Consider the following 19,073-nt stretch of genomic DNA (forward strand, 5'->3'; position numbering starts at 1 on the left):
AAGTGCCCAATTGCATTTCAGAACAGCTACAGACCCAATCCTAAAGCCTTCCATTTTCCCTCCTGAAAAGGAATGTCCCCCCACTGTTGTGTGCTGTGTGTTGAGTGTACATTGGGGGAGGCAGATAACTTGCCTCTTTGGCTCCGGGGACCTGAAGACTGTAGGAACTATCCCCAAGGAGCCTCATCTACATGGATCTGACTTAAACACTTCCAGACTTTGGTGCTGTGATGGGAGTTTGGAGGACCCTGGACGGGGATGGATGTGTTCGGCGTGTGAGCAGGATCCCAATCACTGGGGGTCAGAGGACAGATAGACAGACAGCCCCTGACCCCCAGTGATCCTCATTTCCTGGAGTCCACACCCTTGTGTAATCCCAACTAAGAAGCCAAGAGCTGATGTTCCCAGTGAGCATCAGAGCTCACGCACTTAACCATCATCGTGTAGACCCGCTGTGCTCAGAACTGCCGTATCATCCCAGTTTTGTGTCCCACGTAATGGAGCAAGCTATGCATATCTGAGCCCCATTTCTCTACCTATAAAGTGGGGATATTTGTGTCATATCTGTGATGTAGTGGTGATCGTGACTATATATAAACTCCCTCGCATCACGCCTCGTATTAACTACTTTCATTAGATGTGCCCAAATGTTTTCCAGTATGCACGATCTTGCTTTGTGAGGTCATGATCAACCCATGCCCCTGACCTCTTCCTCCTCTTCTCCATCCGGTCAACCAATGAGACCTATGGACTCTTTTCGATCTCCCATCTTCATTTCTTCTGAGAATTGAAGGAGGAGAACCCAGCTGGTCACTTGATTCTCCTCTTCTCCTGTCAAATTCTCCATCCTACAGCCAGAAGGGTCAACATGCATTCATGTCTCTCCCCATCCAAAATTTTGCATGGCTACGGCCTACTGTGTATCGGACACTGGACTTCATGTACATGAAGGATTAATTAATTAATTAATTAATAATTAATTAATTTAATCCTCATGAGGCCGGTGCTTCTGTACGAAGAACAGGAGCCTTGGAGGGATGGAGTTCCCTGCCTATGCTCAACGGGCTGGGTGGTGGCAGGGGACCCGCCCTTACACTCCTCCCAAGTCCTACAAGATGATGAGCAATGCTAGCTCCCACGCACCTCACCTCTGGCATGCCCCACGTTCCCAGAGTCCCTCCAGCTGATCCTTACTTGTCCCTCATGCAAGCCTGTGAGGCTCACAGGGCAGTTCCGCCATCCCCACTGTGCAGAGAGCCCCCTGCAGACGGTGTGTGCGTGACCCATACCTGGAGCGTCTGAGCCACCATCCAGCTCTCGGCCTGACCCTTCACTGACTAGCCCCCTTGCTCACCAACGTCTCTGCCCCTCTGATCACACCATGACAGCGCTGCGATGCGGACCAGAGCGGCAACCGTGGACAGCCACGCCACTCACCTGAGCTATCAAGTCTCCATTTTCTGCGTGGACCAAGATCACAGCGCCCAGCCCCTTCAGGAAGGTGAAGGCTTCATAGAGCTGAGGGAGAAGCAACCAGGTGGGGGTGAGGGGGAGGGGAGATAAAGATGTCAGAACCTGAGCATTTGCAAAGAGGGCTCTTCTGCTCGCGGAGTCACCCTCCCGCCCCTGCGGAGGCAACGTGGCCGCTCTGTTCATACCCATGGAATGTGTTGTTCAACAAGTTAAGCCTTGGAAAGGGTCTCCCCTTGACCCTGACACCCTCCGGATCCCAAAGCAGCAGGCTGGGGAAGGGCAGAACCCAGCAAAGCCACAATACCGCAGGAAATGCCCTCGGTCCCAGTGCCCATGATGCCTCCTTGCCTGGTGGCTCCGTCCCACTCAGGTGGCCGCAGCTGCTGCTGGGGACAGCCACGCTGAACTTGTTTCAGGTTTCAGGTCTACTGAACTTGTGGACCTAGGCATGCTCAGCCTGGGCTGTGGGCCAAATTCTACAACAACTCTGGTAACAGGTAACACACACTCTGCCAGGCATCCACTTACTTGGCCAGCAGAGGCCCTGCCCCGTCCCCCCCACTGCTCCCACCTGCAGGGGATCTGCGCTCAGACACATGCCCGCCATGAGGACCAGAGCCGCCACATTCCTTCTCCAGGGCCTCTCGAATTTTAATTTTGTTCTGCATGCATGCAAGACAGCACCCCACCCCGGGATGTGTGCTTCTAGAGGCAGACGGCAGGTGGGCCGGGGGGTGGCTACTTGGGGGCAGGAAACACCTTCCAGGACCCCCATGGCTGAACTCCGTCTGCCCTTGGAGCTTTGGTGGTTAGAATGAAAAACGTTATGCCAGACAGACACACGTTACTTTGTCACGAAACTGAACCAATTTTAGCCTTTCGATGACACATCAAAGGCCTCCAGGGCACCTTGGGGTAAGTTATTCTCTAACTCCAAGCGTTTATTTTGAAAGGTAAGACCTGATGCGTCCCCCTTCATGTCCAACTGCATGGTCATGAGGAATCATAGCTTCTCAGGGCCCCTGTGTGTGCCAGGCACTGTCCTAGAGTCATGTTTTCCGAAACTCATTCAATCCCCCGATAACCTCTAGGAGGCAGGGGGTTTTACGACTCTAAAGCACAGAGAGGTTGGGAAAGCTACCTCGGGATGCACAGCAAGGCCAGGGCTGTAGCCAGGAAGTCTGGCTACAGGATCCATGCCCTTTGCCGCCACACTGCCCCACTGTTTTAACCAGCAGAGGTCAGGGCAATGCTAATACGACAAATCCGGAGTCCCAGTGGTGTAAGAAGGCCAAGTGCCCGGAAGACAATGACCTCAACACCCTGCATGCACCACGAGAGCACCACTCTCTCGAGATCCTGTCACCCACATGACAGTGTTGGAAGCCAGCCCGCCCAGAGACGGCCACACTGCACGGGTGAGAAAATTAAGGGAGTGAGGGACCTCAGTCTTGACTGGCTGGAGAGAGAGAGCCAGGGCTCTCCTCTGGGTCAGAGCTAATGACATCGTGCCCGAGGTTACTAGATCTCCAGAATGAACTGCTGAACTTTTAGAAAAGTACACTCTCCTGAGCCCTGCCCTGAACATCTGTGATGGGATCTAAGACCTGTCTTTTTCTTTTTTCTTTTTTTTTTAAGATTTAATTGATTTATTTGAGAGAGAGAGACAGAGAGTGAGTGAGAGGGAAAGGGAGAGGGAATCTCAAATAGACTCCCCACTGAACACAGAGCCCCATATGGGGCTCGATCCCACAGCCATGAGATCATGACCTGAGCTAAAACCAAGAGTCGGACGCTCAACCAACTGAGCCACCCAGGGGCCCCTAAGAGTCTGTTTTTTTTTTTTTTTAATAAGCTTTTTAGATTACGGTAAGGATGAGGTGGATTAGGGAACCGCCATGCAAAGGGATCCCCCTCTTGACCCCACTCAATTAGCCGGACAGGGATACAGGCCCAGTGGGGGGAGGGGAACCGACACAAGTCACATAGCAAGGCCGTGTCAGAACCAGGACCTGCACCCAGAGCTCTCCCCTGCCCGTTCTGACAGCTCCCTTGCCCATCAGAGTGGCCTCTTTCTCCCAGGAGAGGCTGTGCAGGCAGACCCACCTGGCTATCAGACATTTGGTAGAGATCCTTATACGCCATGTAGACTTGGAAGGAATTGACACCTGTTCCAAGATAAAAAAGGAAACAGAAGAATGCATTTAAGAAAAAAGAAACGTTCCCTTCTGGTAAATCCATGATCACAAGACAGAGTGGTCACTGCTAGGACAGAAGGGTGTCACTGGACCTCACAGCGGGGGCACCGAACCCAGCCTGGGCGTGCAGGTGAGGGTGGTCTAAGGAGGCTTCCAGGGAGGTCATATGGCTGAATCGGAAGGAGAAGAAGGGGAGGAGGAGGAAGGGACAGAGTGGGAGGCGGAGGGAAGCAGGGAGAGGAGGAGGGAGGAGAACTCTTCAGACAGAGAGGCGGGTGTTCACGGGTATGAACAGTAAGGGGGATGAAAAGACATGGAATGTGAAGGTACTAGAAGTGTCCTATGCCTTGATGCTCTCTTTAATCCCCTACTTATTTTTTATTATGATAAAATACAACAACATTCGCCATCACAGCCATTTTCAAGTGCACAATTCTGTGGTATTCGCTACATTCAAAATACTGTGCAAGCATCACCACGACCTGCCAGAGCGTGTGTTTTTAAAGCAAGGTGTGACACGGTTAGACTTTCTTGTCTCAGAAAGACTGTCCTGGAAGCAGTGTTGAGGGTGGATCCGCAGAGCAGCAGAGGGACAGGGCAGCTGGGAAGAGGATGCTGAAGGTCAAGGGGACAGGTGTTGCCGAGGCTGTGAGCCAGGGCGGGAGCTACAGGGGTTGCGGTGGGGGATTCTAGAAGGTTGAAATGACAGGACTTCATGTGCTGTGTGGACAGGCCTGCAGGGAGCAGGGGACGTGGGAGACTCCTCCCTAACACAGCTGGCAGGTGCATGAGGTCAGGGACCACGTCTTCCATATTACGTCAGTCGGCACACACGTAATATATGCTGTGCATTTAGTGTTTGTCACGGAATCCAGAAATGTCTGGGTAAGAATATGCATTCAGGGCAAAAGTATTAAATGGGATTGAGAATTCTTTTCTCAAATAAAATAATGGTGAAGACAAGCCAAAGATCTTTTCTTGCGCAGAGAGTCCCGGCAACAACAATTAACTGTCCAAGTCATTAAAAAAAATTCCCCAGAAATTAGAAATAAATGACACAAATAAAAGCAGAAATAATGTACTAGCAAACATAGTAAATTTAATGAGTATGTCCTAAAATTCATCTTGCACGCAAGTGGACAGGGTCAGGTCATCTCACATTGAAAGCTGTCTCAAAAAATCACAACAGATTTGAATTGTTATCAGTGGAAACCTTCTGTAAATTTACTCTTAAAACCTCAAAACAAAAAGCAAACAGCCAACACTGTAAATATATCTATATCTGCAACAGGTTTTAAAAAAGACCCTCTTATTGAGAAAACAACAGTGGTTACTTTTGGGGGGAGGAGGGCGTCATGACTGACATGGGGCCCCTGGGGATTCCACTGGGCGGCATCTGGCAAAGTCCTATTTCTTGCCCGAGCGGGGTAGCCTCATAATAATTCATAAAGCCACATTTTTTTAAATCTGTGTGGTTTTTCTGTTTCTGCTTTATGTTAAAAATATTAAAATAAAAGTGAAGAAGCCAAAAACCCCAAAGGTAAACAGTACTTTGAGACAATTTAAGAAAATTTAAAAAAAGCAGCTAATAAAGATAAAGAGATTTGGTCTTATTTGTAATCAAAGTAATTTAAAATAAAACCTCAGTACTATACCACAGTTCAAAATATGTTGCCCAGTGCTACTGAATGTGAGTCAAAATGAGTCCTTCCTCCATACCAATTTGAACCTGCTTGAAAAACCAATTAAACAATGCATATCAGGAATAGTAAATGTTCCTGTGTATTTGGCATGATCACTCCATACCTAGCAACAGGGTCTTGGAAAGACGGTGAGCCCCAGAATTCCCCCAAACCTCCCAAATTCACACATGCCATCATCCTAGTTTTTCTCCAAGGAGGTGGCATGGAATACCAATTCTCAAAGATTGTGTTGAGAGCTTACTCCATGTGAACCCATTCATGATACCTGCCAGTTCTCAGAAATCCCTCCTACTTGATCCACCCAGTAACCTTGGAAGGTTACTGTCCATACCATGTGACCCCAGACCAGAGATACTAGTTCAGGGATGGGCACCCGGCAGATGCTGAGCTGAGTCGGGAGGAGGGACAAGGCCCATTTAACACCCCCAAACACTTGGCTGGTCTCTGAAACAGAGATGTATGCCCAGACAGAGAGTGGGCTGCTGCCTTCCAGCGTGGTGGCTATAGAAGCAGAGAACACAGGTCAAGGGTGAGGGGAAACAGGGTTGGCTCAAAGAGGAAAGCACAGATGAGCACGGGGTAAGACTCCCTGGCGTGGGATCCTTGGATACACGTCACTATCACCGAGGCAAATCCGTTTCATTAAACTTAAGCCAAGCTCTGGGGGGATTCTATTGTTTGCAGTCAAACCCGGGGATGCCAATATCTACACTGGTGAAGAATGGATTCATCCACAGTAAACAGGTTTCTCTACTGCAGGGCTTCTCACAGATTTTCACATGATCACGTGCGTTAAGAATAGTCAAGAACAGAATAGAGAGAGAGCATTTCCCAAACTTATTGGACCCCAGAAGCCCTTTTCCATGGAATATTTATTTTCGCGCTCATCAAATATTTACTGAGTGTTTCCTATGCGTGAGCACCATTCTAGAAATGAGACATAGAGCTGTGAACAAGGAAGGAAGGATGCCTGTCTACCTTCTACTGGGAATAAGCCATAGACAGTTAAGTAAGCAAGGTAATTCCATGCAGTGATGGGAGCTAGGAAGAAATTAAACTGGCTGGCAAAATTTTTTTTAAGTTTCAAAAAAGCTTCACAGTGACTCTTTCTCTCCCAAGAGGCCGAGTCTGTTTCCCCACTCCTTGAACGCTGGCTGGTCTGGAGACTCGCACTGACCCAGGGCATGGGGCAAAGTAGTGCCATGCTGGCTCCAAGCCACGCCTTGGGGCTTCACGCTCACCTTGGAGCCCCACATGAAGGGGCTCAGGAGAGCCTGCTGGAGAACAGGCCATGGAGATGTACGTTGGTTTATCCATTCACCCATCAATGGACATTTGGGTTGCTTCCAGCTTTGGCCTCTTGTGCCTAATGCTGCTATGAACACGGGTATACAAATATCTCTAAATCCCTGCCTTCATGTCTGCTGGATAAATATCCAGAAGCAGAGTTGCTAGATCATAGGGTACTTCTATGTTTAATTTTCTGAGGCCCCTCCAGGCCGTTTCCCAGAGTAGCTGCACAAGTGTGGATTCCCACCAACGGTGCCCCAGGGGTCGGTCCCATCCCCCCATATCCTTCTCAACACTTGGTACTTTCAGTTTTGTTTTGTTTTTTCTAACAGCCCTTCTGATGGGCCTGAGGTGTTCTCTCATTGTGGTTTTACCAGTGGCTGTTTTCAGCCCCTGGGTTTTGGGGTGGTTTGTTATAAAACAAAGGCTAACTGATACAGAAATCTTTGCCTAGAGGTCAGGCGCCACAGTGGCCAAAATCTAACACATGTGTCATTGACCTTGGGACTGGGTAGTAGGTGGAGGTCAGAACAGGCCCTAGGAGACTGAAGGCCACAAGCTGGGAAAAATAGCCAACACACTGTTAGTGGAGGCTGGGAAAGGGGCTGCATGTACTAGGCAACAGCAACACCAGAGGAAAAAATTGCCACTTGTGATGATGGACCCAGAGAATTTGTGAATCTGCCGGCAATGACTTCCGTGAAGAATGTTGTTTAAGGGGGCTAATCAGAGTATGATGAAACCCCAGAAGTCAGGCATCCAATAGGACCGGAGAGACAAGGAACGGTTCAGTTTGCAAGTGGAATTGAGTGGACACACAAGACTGCTTCTCATCTCTACTCTTGCCAACCCACAAATAGTTCTCAAAGGAAAAAAGGACCTCAGGGTAAAGATCACATTAAGAGTGTGCCTGGAACTCTTTGTTAAGACCTCCTAAAAACCCAAGGTGGTGCCCAGTAAACTTCCTTGGCCAGACAAAAGGACTTCCAAGAATCTTGAAGGCATCACCACACGTCACCACTGACAGTCATCTAAGGTAGAGAGAAGCTCGTCTCAGAAAAAGATTTGTCTGGTGGAGTGAACTACAATGCGATCCATTGAAAACCCACAATGTTTCTGAGAAAACTTTACCCTCTTTGACCAAAAGAAACAGCCTGTTCAAAATGAAAAGGGCTCCTGGCTACGAACTTTCTGTGGGTAGGAAAAAGGCAGAGAAAGGTCCTTTGCTGCAAACATGGGCCATTTTTATGGAAACTGAACTATATCTCCAACAGTGAGGCCAAGAATCCCCAGGGTAGTGCCTGAGCAATGCAAACAATGGTCGAGGGCCGGGGACAGGAGGCTTTTCTGCAAAGGGCCAGAGAGTAAATCTTGTAGATTTTGTGGGCCGCATGTAGTCTCTGTCACATATTCTTTGTTTTCTGGCCATTGTTTTTATTTTGTTTTGTTTGTTTTGTTTTGAAAAACCCTTAAGAATGTAAAAACACTCTTGGTTGGTGAGCTGCATAAGAAACAGGCCACGGGCCATATTTGGCCCACAGACTGGTGTTTGCCAACCCCTGAACTTGGGAACTACTCCCAAGGAGAAAGACTGGCCCTGACGAAGGAATATTCTCTACCCTCCAAGGTCGGCCCGACAATATGTGTCCAGCTGGATTCCAGAACTTCGATGGGGTTATGACCATGCATCACTTGCTTTCTCCCTTTTCAAATGGGAGTGTTTGTTGTGGTGGTCCTGTCCATGCCCCACCATTATATGTGGGGTGCCTAGGGTGGGAAGGCCATAGCTTATCTCTTAAGTTCATAAGTTTTTGGATCAAGAGAAGCCATGCCCAAGAAACCTAATCCACATCTTCCATAGACGTTCATCACGAGATCCTAGACTCTGAACCTGAGGCCATAACCGAATGGAAATTTGTGGAGGTGAGAGTATGTTGAATGAAAGAGAACTATACTAACTGTGGCCAGATAGGGCACTATTGAGATTAAAATGGTCACAAATTCCTCCAGGTTCCTCCCTTCAGAGGTGGAATCTTTTTCCCCCCATCCCTTGAATATTCTTGTGACATGACTTGACCAACAGGCCGCAATTGAAATGATGATGTGTGTGTACGAAGTTTAATCTTCAAGAGGGCTTTCAGCTTCCATGTTCACCCATTGGAGCACTACCACCAAGAGAAGAGGTTGTAGAGGGCCCATTAGAGGACACGAGATCATGCATGAAGCATCTCCCCAGCCACCCCAGCTGAGGCCCAAATGTCTGAGTGTGTGAGCCCAAGCGAGATCAGAAGAGAAACCCATCTGCAGCCGTAGTTGCCAACCTACAGAGTCATGAGGTGACTAGTGATTATTATTTTAAGTCCTGAGTTTTGAATGGTTTGTTACATGGCAAAAGCTAGCTGATACACAGGGCAATGCAACAGACTATGGAAGTTCCCACAGAAAGATCCAGAAGGGTCATACCAATGGTGTAATGACACCATTGTCTTTGTGTTGCTGTTCTTAGAACACACCCAAGTGACACAGGCTAAACACTTGACCCAAGTGACACAGCCCAGCAATATGAGTTCCTTTCCTCTTTGTCTGGCTTGTTTCTTTCTCTCTCTTCTTTTCAATAATTTCTAAATTAAGTTTCTATTTGAGACTGAAACGCTGCCACCATCCAACAAAACCAATAAGTACTATTAATAGTGGCTGGGTCCATGGCTCAGAAAACACCGGCAGGACTCCCCTGTCAGGGGTTCATAAAAAATCCCACCCCATAGCCATTCTCCCCTGCCAAGTCCACACAGCATGCTGGTACCACCATTTTCTAGAACAACTTCCTCTTGTATTTTGAGGTTTCTAAAATAAGCCATAAAGTGCTTGATCTAAAGATGGATTCGAGCGGCGAGCGATGGCTTTCATATACCGCAGGCTGAGCTTGTCTTTGGGAGACGCGCTGCCGACCTGTTCTTTCGGCAGCCTGAATGCAGCGTAAAGAGCCCCTGGCAAGGAGGTCAGGGGCTGGGCAGCAGCGCTGAGGAGTCATAACCTGTGCTCTGGCTAAGAGCTCCCAGCAAAGAGACCGTCCAAGGAGGCTAAATCCAGCCTGAGCCCCAGCTGCCAAGCCCATGCCCTGGAAGAAGGGCATGTTCTTCCAATGAAGCACCCCAAGAGGGTGCCCTTTTGCAGTTCTCACAAGGACACCAAAAGCGCTAGCAGCAGCTCTATCAGAGAAAGCTGAGTCCAAGGGCTAGCTGCTGTGTGACACCGGGGAAGGGACTACATCTCTCTGAGCTTCAGTTTCCATTTCTGAAACAGGCGGACTGAGCTATATGAGCTCTACATTGATTTCCTGTCCTGAAAATATCCTGCCCTTGATCGTACAGTCCAATGATGATGGCCATCAAGATTCCTGGGCAAGCCCTCTGACTCAGAAGGGGGTATGCTAAAAATTCTTTAGGAAAGGAGACCAGGCATGTTCCTCCCTCCTCCTATCCTCCCTCTCTTTCTTCCCTAACTTGGTCATTCATGCACTAAGTATTTACCAAGAATTTACTCTATGCCAGACGTGTGCTAAACACTTGGGGTACAGAAGTTAGTAAGACATCTTTCAGGAACTCAGCTCCCCATTATTTACTGAGCCACTCCTATGTGCAAGCATCTGGGGGAAAGCCCTTGAAAGCCACATAAGCAACTTGGCACTGAGCCTGGGGACACTGGGGAAGCCACTCCAGGTGTTCACACTAATTGCTTTTTTAAATCCCACATCGATGGGTGGAATGCACTAGCAGGATAAGACTGGAGGCAGAGACCAGGGATGAGGCTGAGGAGGAATCTGGACAAGACATAGTGAGCCCCACATCCGGGAAGGGACTTGCGGGGAGACCCAGAGTCCAAGCTGCTGTAAATGCAAAGGCATGGATCCAGTGATGGATGGGGGAGGGAGAGAGAGGGAATGGCTGGACAGGGGTGCCCTCCATGGAGATGGGGACCCAGAGTGACATTACCTCTTCCTGTGAACCCAGAGTTCACAGGAAGAGGTAATGGGTTTGGGAGAAACTGGTAATAAGTCTGAGTCCCCTGGGGGCATCCTGGGAGCCGTATCACACACAAGCTGGGATCGGGGTCACAGGCGGATGGATAGTGAGGACACTACAGAAGCTGAGAGCCCCACAGGAAGGTGAGCCTGGACTGGAGCCCTGAGGTCACCACCATTCACGGAGCACCTTGGGAAGGAGAAAGACCAGGCGGAGCTGGGTGGGGCTTGTAGATGATCCCACGTGTGTTTTGATGGGGCTGCAAGTGCAGGGGAAGGGGCTTGAGCCAAGGCTCAGGACAGTGCTACTTGCCTTGGGGTAAGAAGGAATCTGTGCACTTAGGAGCACTGACAACAATATCCTTTGTAACTCATCCCCCCAACCTCGGACACAGGACTGGCCAACAGGAAGGAAAGGGCAAGAACAAGTGCCCTGGACAGGGGCCAGCCTCCACTGGGGATCCTCAAATTTCTTAACTTGTTTCCTCTCCAGACCCTTTGGTCCTAGCAACCCCTACAGCCTGTCGGTGCTAACCCTCGGGGCCTCAGAGGAGGGCATTTTGCTGGCCCACCCATCCTAGAGCCTAGGGTTCGGGTCCTGGGATCTCCTTCAGGGGATGTGAAGGGGAGCCTGAGACCCAACCTAGAGTCTGGGGGTCACAGAAGGCTGATGTTCCTTTGGGTCTTTCCTAAAACCCTGACACAGGGGCGCACACAGTCCCTGAGCCAGCGATCCTGACCCTGCTTTGTATCAGAACACCTGAGTTTTGCAAACACATCCCTCTGGGAATTTGGGTTCAACAGGCCTGGGGCCTGGCTCTGGCAGGTTCTTAAGAGTTCCTTGGCCCAGAAGGAGAACCCACGTTCTGCTCTGAGTGTCTCCTGCTACCAGTGAGACAAGTGAGCGGGACACCACCGCGGGCCAGGAATAGAGACGAGAAAAACCAACCTCTCCCTGTGCAGTCTCAGTCCAGAGGCCAGATGAGGACAGCAAGAGCCCCAAGCCCCACAGCCCTGCTGCAGAGGCCCCCTCTGGGGCCGTGGGAGCTCCAAGGGGACACCCGCCTGGAGTGCCAAGCAAGCGTGGAAGTCTTCTAGAAGATGTGGTTATTTGAGCCCATCCCTGAGGATGGCCTCTACCGTCCGACACTGGTTTGGGGCCTCCCTGCATGTCTCAGATGCACCACATGAAGCGGCCCAGGGGCCACTGAACAACGAACGAGGCTGAAGCCCCTGGCAGGAGAGGGGCTAAGTGTGGAGGTCCTGCCTGAGGGGGCACATTGCCTCAGGTTCCTGGAACGGGGGAGCTGGGCAGCAGGTGCGGGGCCCCCCAGACGACATGCAGCTTCCTGCCCAAAGCTCTCCTATTGAGGTCCCCACGCCTGTGGGTGGCCACACAGACACCGGCCCTTCTCCAGGCAGTCTGATGCTCTGACAGAGACCATCCAGTGTCGACACAGCCCCTGGTCCTGGCTGCTGTCCTCTTCCTGCATCACCAAGGCAGGCCGGAGTGGGACCCCTCTCCAGAGAAGGCACCCCTTACCTCTCTCCCCATGGGGTGTATTAAGAGACTTGCGGGCAGCAAGCCCTGCCTGAGGTCCCCTATGCCTGGGTTCAGCTGGACTCAGTAGCTCAGCCTCCGTGGTACCTAAGAAAAGCCACGCCCCCACCTCCCTCTGGGGTTGCTATGACAACAAAGACCTGGCATCAGGGTGGAGAATTAACAATGAGCTCAGACAGTGGGGTTTGCACTTGGTACCAGAGCCCAGGTGCTTTGGATGAAGTGTCGCTGAACAACCCCAGAGAGGTCAGCTTGGGGACTTGCCCAGCAGCACCTGGCCAGGACGCCGAAGGGCAGACTTGAACCCAGGCAGCCCGACTGCTGGGATCATACCACACCCTGCTGCTGGGAGAGCTGCAGGCAGATGACCCTCAGCAGTCAGCCCTGTGTGAATCACCCTCCATGCCCAGAGCAGCCTAGCTCAAGGTCATGCCCCTCCCAGAGGGCCTCGCCCAATGCCTGGCTGGCAAGGAGCTATGAAGTCCCCACCCCCTTGGCTCCCCTGGGATCCAGTGGCAGGCTGTCCAGGTCTCAGAGCTCCCTGCGGCTGATCTTGTTCTCTGGGCTCTTCTCCCAGTGGCTGATCCTGTGATCATGCTGGGGGTGGGGGGACAAAATAACACCCCCCCCCCAAGATGTCCCCACCCTAATCCTCAGAACCTATGAATATGTTCCATCCACAACAAAGGGAATTTGCAGATGGCATTAAATGAAGGAGACTGAGATAAAAGATCATCCTGTATTACCTGAGAGGGCCTAGTGAGATCACCAGGGTCCTTTTTAAGGAAAAGCAGGGGAGAAGTCAGAGTTAATGTGAGGGGCGGCGGTGTCTGGAAGGATAGGGTCACCACCCAGCATGCGGGCAGCCTGGTGGGACCAGAAAAGGCAAGGAAGGGCTCCCCCCAGGGCTCCCAGCACCTTGACCTCAGCCCTAAAGCCCACTTCAGACTCCCCATCTCCAGAACTGCCATTTGGGTCATTTTAAACCACAAATGGGGGAGGGGGGCTTGTTACAGTAGCAATAGGAAACCAATCGACACTCATTTCCTGCACGCCAGTCTCCACCTCAGAATCTGCTTGCAGTGAGCCCTGACAACACAATTTTTTAAAATTTTCCAATAGTAAGGAGATCAACCCAGTACCTCCATAAAACTGAACACTCTAGCGGTCTTATGATGGAATGATGATAAAAGTAATAACTAAAAATACAGAATCCTTACCAGGGGCCAATGGTGTTCTAAGCACTTTATACCCTCTCATTTGAGGTTCCAACCTCTATTTTCCAGCTGGGGAAACTGAGGCACAGAGAGGTTGAGTGATTGGCCCAAGGTCACACAATTGCTAAGTGGAGAGGTCTGGTGAGCCATGATGTTTTATTGAGTGAAAAAAAAAAAAAAAAAGCATCGTGCAAGATAATGTACAATACAGGTCTGCTCACGTGAGAATTACGTGTGTTTGAGTGTGGACACACTTACACAAATAGGAAAGATGCCTGGAAAGACAAATTCTTAATTATCACTCTCTACTTTAGACACTTCCATATTGTCTCTGAATAAACACGCACTAATTCTGAAACTTAAATCAATAGAAAACATTCTATAATATTAGTCAGACACCTAAAACCATGAATGCACCTGAAAATGTCTCCAAGTCATTTCCTCCCAAGTGTCTGGTCAGGGGAAGAGAATTCTCATCCTCTTCTAAGACAATGAAATAAATAGGACCACACAAAGTGCCCCTCACCGACAGAGCTGTGGGACTCTCCTGAGACGGTTTTGCGATGCTGGTGTTCTACCTGACTCTTCACATCCCCATACACAGCCAAGCTGCTAAAACCGATGTGATGAAGCCCATAGGTTAAGTGGGAAATTGCTTAGGATTTGACGTTAGGTGAGAAAAGCAAGATACAAAATTGTAAATTACGGATCATGAATGGATTGTGATTGGATTATGATTCTGTACAAAACAAGAATGTGATTCACAGCAACCGCAATGGAGTGCCTTCCTGATATGCAGAACTCAGACATACAAAACCCAAACTCATGGGAGGGCAAAGAATATAACCAGACATTCACAGAAAGGTATGCAAAGTGTTTATCATAATTAACGATAAAACAATGGCAGTGGACAGTGGTAGACTGAATTTGACTTATCAGATTTCATGGATTTTGTAGAAGAAATACAACCCAGTGGTACAAGTGTGCAAAGAGCTAGAGACATGGGGACCGTGGGCATGCAAGGTGCATCTTTCAGGGAAGTAATTTGGCTGTAAGTGTCATGAGTCTTGAAAAACGTTAAAACGTTGACCTTGTAATTCCATCTCTGGGAATCTAAGGAAACAATCAGAAATGCCAACAAACATTTATATACAAAGATGTTCACCATAACACTACTTAGAGTAGAGCAAACCAAAGTGCCCAATAAAAAGAAAATAACTAAGCAAGTTAACCATTACATTGTACATTACAAGCCCTGAAAAGTTATTAATGAAAACTCGTAAAATGTTAAGTGAAAATAGAAGGATTCCACCTAACTGCCATCATATAACTATATAAGGAGAAAATCATCCAAGTTGACAGAGAATGGAAAGCAATAATCCTTAACATGAATGTAAGCAGCGACTGGGGTAAGCTCAAGAAGAAAAACGATTTTTTTCTTTCTCTTAATTTTCTGACTTTTTTGCAATGGGGCAAATACAATTTTATAATGAGAAAACACAGCACATGTTATCTTAAAAATGGAAAACACCCTTGCATCCTCTTTGGAACATTTCCTTCATTTGAAGCTGCCTCTTCTGAGAACATCCAGAACTGCCCCTCTCCAGACTGACTATTCCTGCCCTAGTTCATTTTTTCCCTATTCTTTGCTTCATGTCTCTTCAGTTGAATTCACCTCAACACAATGCACACCGTAGTGTCTACACTGTGCAGGGTCACATGGTGTGAGTCCAAACAGAAGGGAATTGGGGTGGGATACAGAGATGGATAGACACAATCTCCCTCCCTCCACCCCAGAGAGCTCAGGGTTTAACACAAGAGCAAGACAGAGAACCAGTGTCCCATAAGCCAACAACAATGGAGAAGGTGCCCCCAGAGTAACCTGATATAGACATTCAAGGAACAAGCAATTCTGATTGGGGAAATTGGAGAAGCTGCGAGTTGAGCTTGGGTAGTTTGGTAGAAGAAAGGGCATTCCTGGAATGGGGGAGTAGAGCCTGAGCACAGGCTCAGCAGTGCAGCAGGTTTCAGGGGATGCATCTAAGATAACGGTAAAGAATGAGAAATGAGCCTAGATCATTGAGGGCCTTGAGTGCCAGGCTAAGAAAATCAGGTTTTTTTCTGTGAACAGGGGCATATTTCCAAAGGGCTTGAAGGAGAAGAGGACAGACTCCTCAAAGAGGATCTCCTTTTTCCATTGTATATGCCGCAGTGTGTAGCTCATAGCTGGACTCACAAGAAATGCAGATTAAGGGATTTTTAAGTCCATTTACAGAGACCCACCAAAGAACAAGGGATTCCAGAACTATACCCCCATTCTGAAGCTTTAACTGACCTTTGTCCTGCACCAGCACCTCCAGCTCCTCCCGAACACCATCGTACCAGCTTGTGATGTCCACATGGAGGGAATAGTCGCAGCAGGATTTGGTGTCAGCTGCCTCATGCCATTTCTCGAAGGAGGTCAGAAGGCTAGACCCAGGTTCAGGGACAACATGGTCAACTGTGAGAGAAAAATATGCATCACATTCCAAAATGCATAGGACCCAAACTATTCCAATGGTAGCCTCAAATAGCCTCTTCACCCCATCATCATCACGATCACACCATCATCACCACTATCATCACCATCATCACTATCATCACCATTGACATCATCATCGTCACCACCTTAATCATCACCCTCATGATCAACCCCTCATCAACACCATCACCATCATCAACACCATCACCATCAACACCATCCCCAACATCATCATCACCATCATCACCATCACCATGATCATTATGTCGTCATCACCATCATCAGCATCATCACCACCATCACTATTATCAACATCTCCATCATCATCACCATCATCATCATCATCATTACATCATCATCACCATCATCATAATCATTACCATCATCACCATCACCACCCTCTTCATCATCACTCCCACCACCATCATCAATATTGCCATCACTGTCACCATCATTACCATAACCATCAGCAGTGACATCGTCACCACCATTGTCATTGTCATCGGCAGCAACAGCAGCAGTATCGCAACTATTTATTGAATGCTTATTATGCCTCAGACACTGCCACTGGACTTTCCATAAATTATCTCATTAAATCCTCACAACCATCCTGTGAAGTGAATATTAATATCTCCGGTGGCTAAAGAAGAAACTGAGGTAAGGAGGGTAAGGAACTTGTCGAAAGTCACACAACTAGGTAAATGGCAGGAAGAAGACCTACAGAGTCCCTTCAGCTGCAGTTGGAAACCCTTCCCACTACTCCATGCTGCCACAGCTGAAAGGTACACGACCTTATAAACTAAAAGCATGTTAACATCATCACCTCTTTTCAAAATAAATCGTAAATGTAAAGCAAATGAAAGGGGAGATGCCTGACTTTTAAAAACCCCCACTTGACTTTGCATATCTGTCTAGCTACTATCCTATTTCCATAACATCCACCCTTCACAGCCAGACATCTATAAAGTGTAGCCTTATTCTCTGCCCACTCATTCCTCTATTGTCGAAATCATCAGCCTCTGCACTTAATTCAATCTCAGTGTCTCTAGATTTAATGGAAACATCCAGTCCTGACTCCAATGGACCTCCTGGGACACAGTGAATGACTCCCTCCTCTTGGCTTCCATGACGTCATGGCTTTCTGGCTTTTATTCTACTTCTGTGGCAATTTTTCCTCAGTCTCCTTGTAGACCCTTCTGCCTCTACTTGACCATTAAATGGTCCAATTCCCCATGGCTTGGTCCACCCTTCAATGCACCTGCTCATTAAATGTACTGTTCCCTCTTAGCTGCAGAACTCTGACCTCAGCTCTTTCCCTGACCTCTCCACCAGGAAGACTCAAAAGCATGTCAAGATTAAAATGTTCCAAACCTTATACAACATCATTCCCCTTTCCCCTTGCAAATCTAGTCCCTACAACTTCCTCAACCATGAGACCACCATCTTAATTCCACAGCCAGGATCCCAAGGGTCATTCTTGACGCTTTCTTTCTCTCAGGTACTCCCATCACCCATCACCAAGTACTTATATTTTCCTCCTACATATCCCCAGAGCTGTCCGTCTCTGTCCACCTCCATGGCCACACTCCTCTTCCTAGCGACCCTCTTCTGTCAGCTGAGCTACTACAATCACTTCCTCCTGGTCCAGCCACATCTGATCTAGGCCACTCTATTCTGGTCTCTTTAAAACCCAAAGCAGATGGCATCATTCCTTGCTTGAACTTCAATGCCTGCTCATTGCCCATTTGAAGAAGTCCAAAATTCTTACCTCAGCCATCAAGACCCATCAGTACCACCCTCACCTTCCAGTCTTACCTCACACGATCCCATCTCTGAATCTCTGCACTCATGCCTCACAGGCCTTCTTCTGTCTCTTCAATGCAAGCTGTGTCCTCCCATCACAGGGGTTTCACACATGCTGTTCCCTCTTCCTGGAGCCCTGCTCCCCTCCACCCTCTTCACCCAGTGAATTCGTTCTCATCCTTCGGACCTCTGCATGAATGCTGCATTTTCAGGGAAGCCTTCCCTGAGCTCTCCGCCCCTCAGCTCAAAGCTCTTTGCACCCCTTTATGTTGTAGCTCTAGTCACAGATTACAGATATGTGCATATAGTTATATATGATCTGTAACTCCCCATAAGATTGCAACCACTGGGGTACCAGAGCCATGTCCACTTTCCTCCCCCAACACGTAGCACAGAGCCACCCTCAATAAGTATCTATTGGATGACAACATGGGGTGGGGACTCAGAACCTCCCCGCCCCTCACAATGGTCCTCCTAGTGCTTCCACGGGTTCTTGGGGTTCCGTGAAACACATTGTGAAAATCACCCTTTTCCAGATGGGGTGGATAAAGCCCCTGCCCTAAGGGTCTCAAAGGAGCAAAGCAGGACCCTGGAGATCCTGATTCTTGATTCGGGGCTCTGTCCTCTACTCCGCATAGGTCCCCTGAGCCTGTAACTTCCCTCTCCACTTCCCAGCGCTGTGCGAGCTCCTATCTCCAAGTATTTGGCCCATGTCGTGCACGACACCCAGGAACCTCATGTGTGTCTTCCAGCAATGCTATGCTGGGGGGAGACTCAGGTAATAAAGCCATTCCTACAGATGAGAAAGCTGAGCCACAGGGAGGCTAAATACTGCCCACAGTCATACTGGTGCTGAGGGGCAGTGATCAGGATCAAACCCGGAGAGCTGGGGTCCAAGTCCAAATCCATCCAGGTCCAACACTGGGGCTCCTCCCACTTTCCCAACCAGCAGACAAAAGGCTGTCTTGTGGAGAAGGGACCAGGACTGTGCTTGCCTCATGAGCTGGGCCATCCCCTCCTGACTCAGGGGGACAAGGAGGCTCTGATGCACGAGCTCCACCTGCCATGGCCAACTCTAGCCCAGCATACCTCCAAAGGGATTCCTAGGAGGGAGAGAGATGGGCAGCCAGAGAGCCTAACAGTTGAAAGAACACTGAAAATCAACTGTTGCTTATTAATTAAAACAATTTATTAAAATGGAATCCAGGAGGGGCACCTGGGTGGCTCAGTTGGTTAAGTGTCTGACTTCGGCTCGGGTCATGATCTCAGGGTCCTGGGATCGAGCC

At 48.9% G+C, this 19,073-nt stretch overlaps 1 protein-coding gene across 2 annotated transcripts in view; it reads right to left on the reverse strand.

Moving 5' to 3' along the window:
* CRMP1 (collapsin response mediator protein 1) overlaps positions 1 to 19,073 on the reverse strand; it is a 71,120-nt gene that overhangs the window by 21,070 nt on the left and 30,977 nt on the right. For both annotated transcript variants that reach the window (XM_045998427.1, XM_045998428.1), the window contains exons 4-6: positions 15,799 to 15,963; positions 3,580 to 3,641; positions 1,438 to 1,518 (exon numbers count right to left, since the gene is read on the reverse strand). In XM_045998427.1, coding sequence (XP_045854383.1) covers positions 1,438 to 1,518; positions 3,580 to 3,641; positions 15,799 to 15,963 — 308 coding nt within the window. The remainder of the gene's footprint in view (positions 1 to 1,437; positions 1,519 to 3,579; positions 3,642 to 15,798; positions 15,964 to 19,073) is intronic.

The sequence above is a fragment of the Meles meles genome, chromosome 2 (genome assembly GCF_922984935.1).
Source record: "Meles meles chromosome 2, mMelMel3.1 paternal haplotype, whole genome shotgun sequence".
Taxonomy (NCBI): domain Eukaryota; kingdom Metazoa; phylum Chordata; class Mammalia; order Carnivora; family Mustelidae; genus Meles; species Meles meles.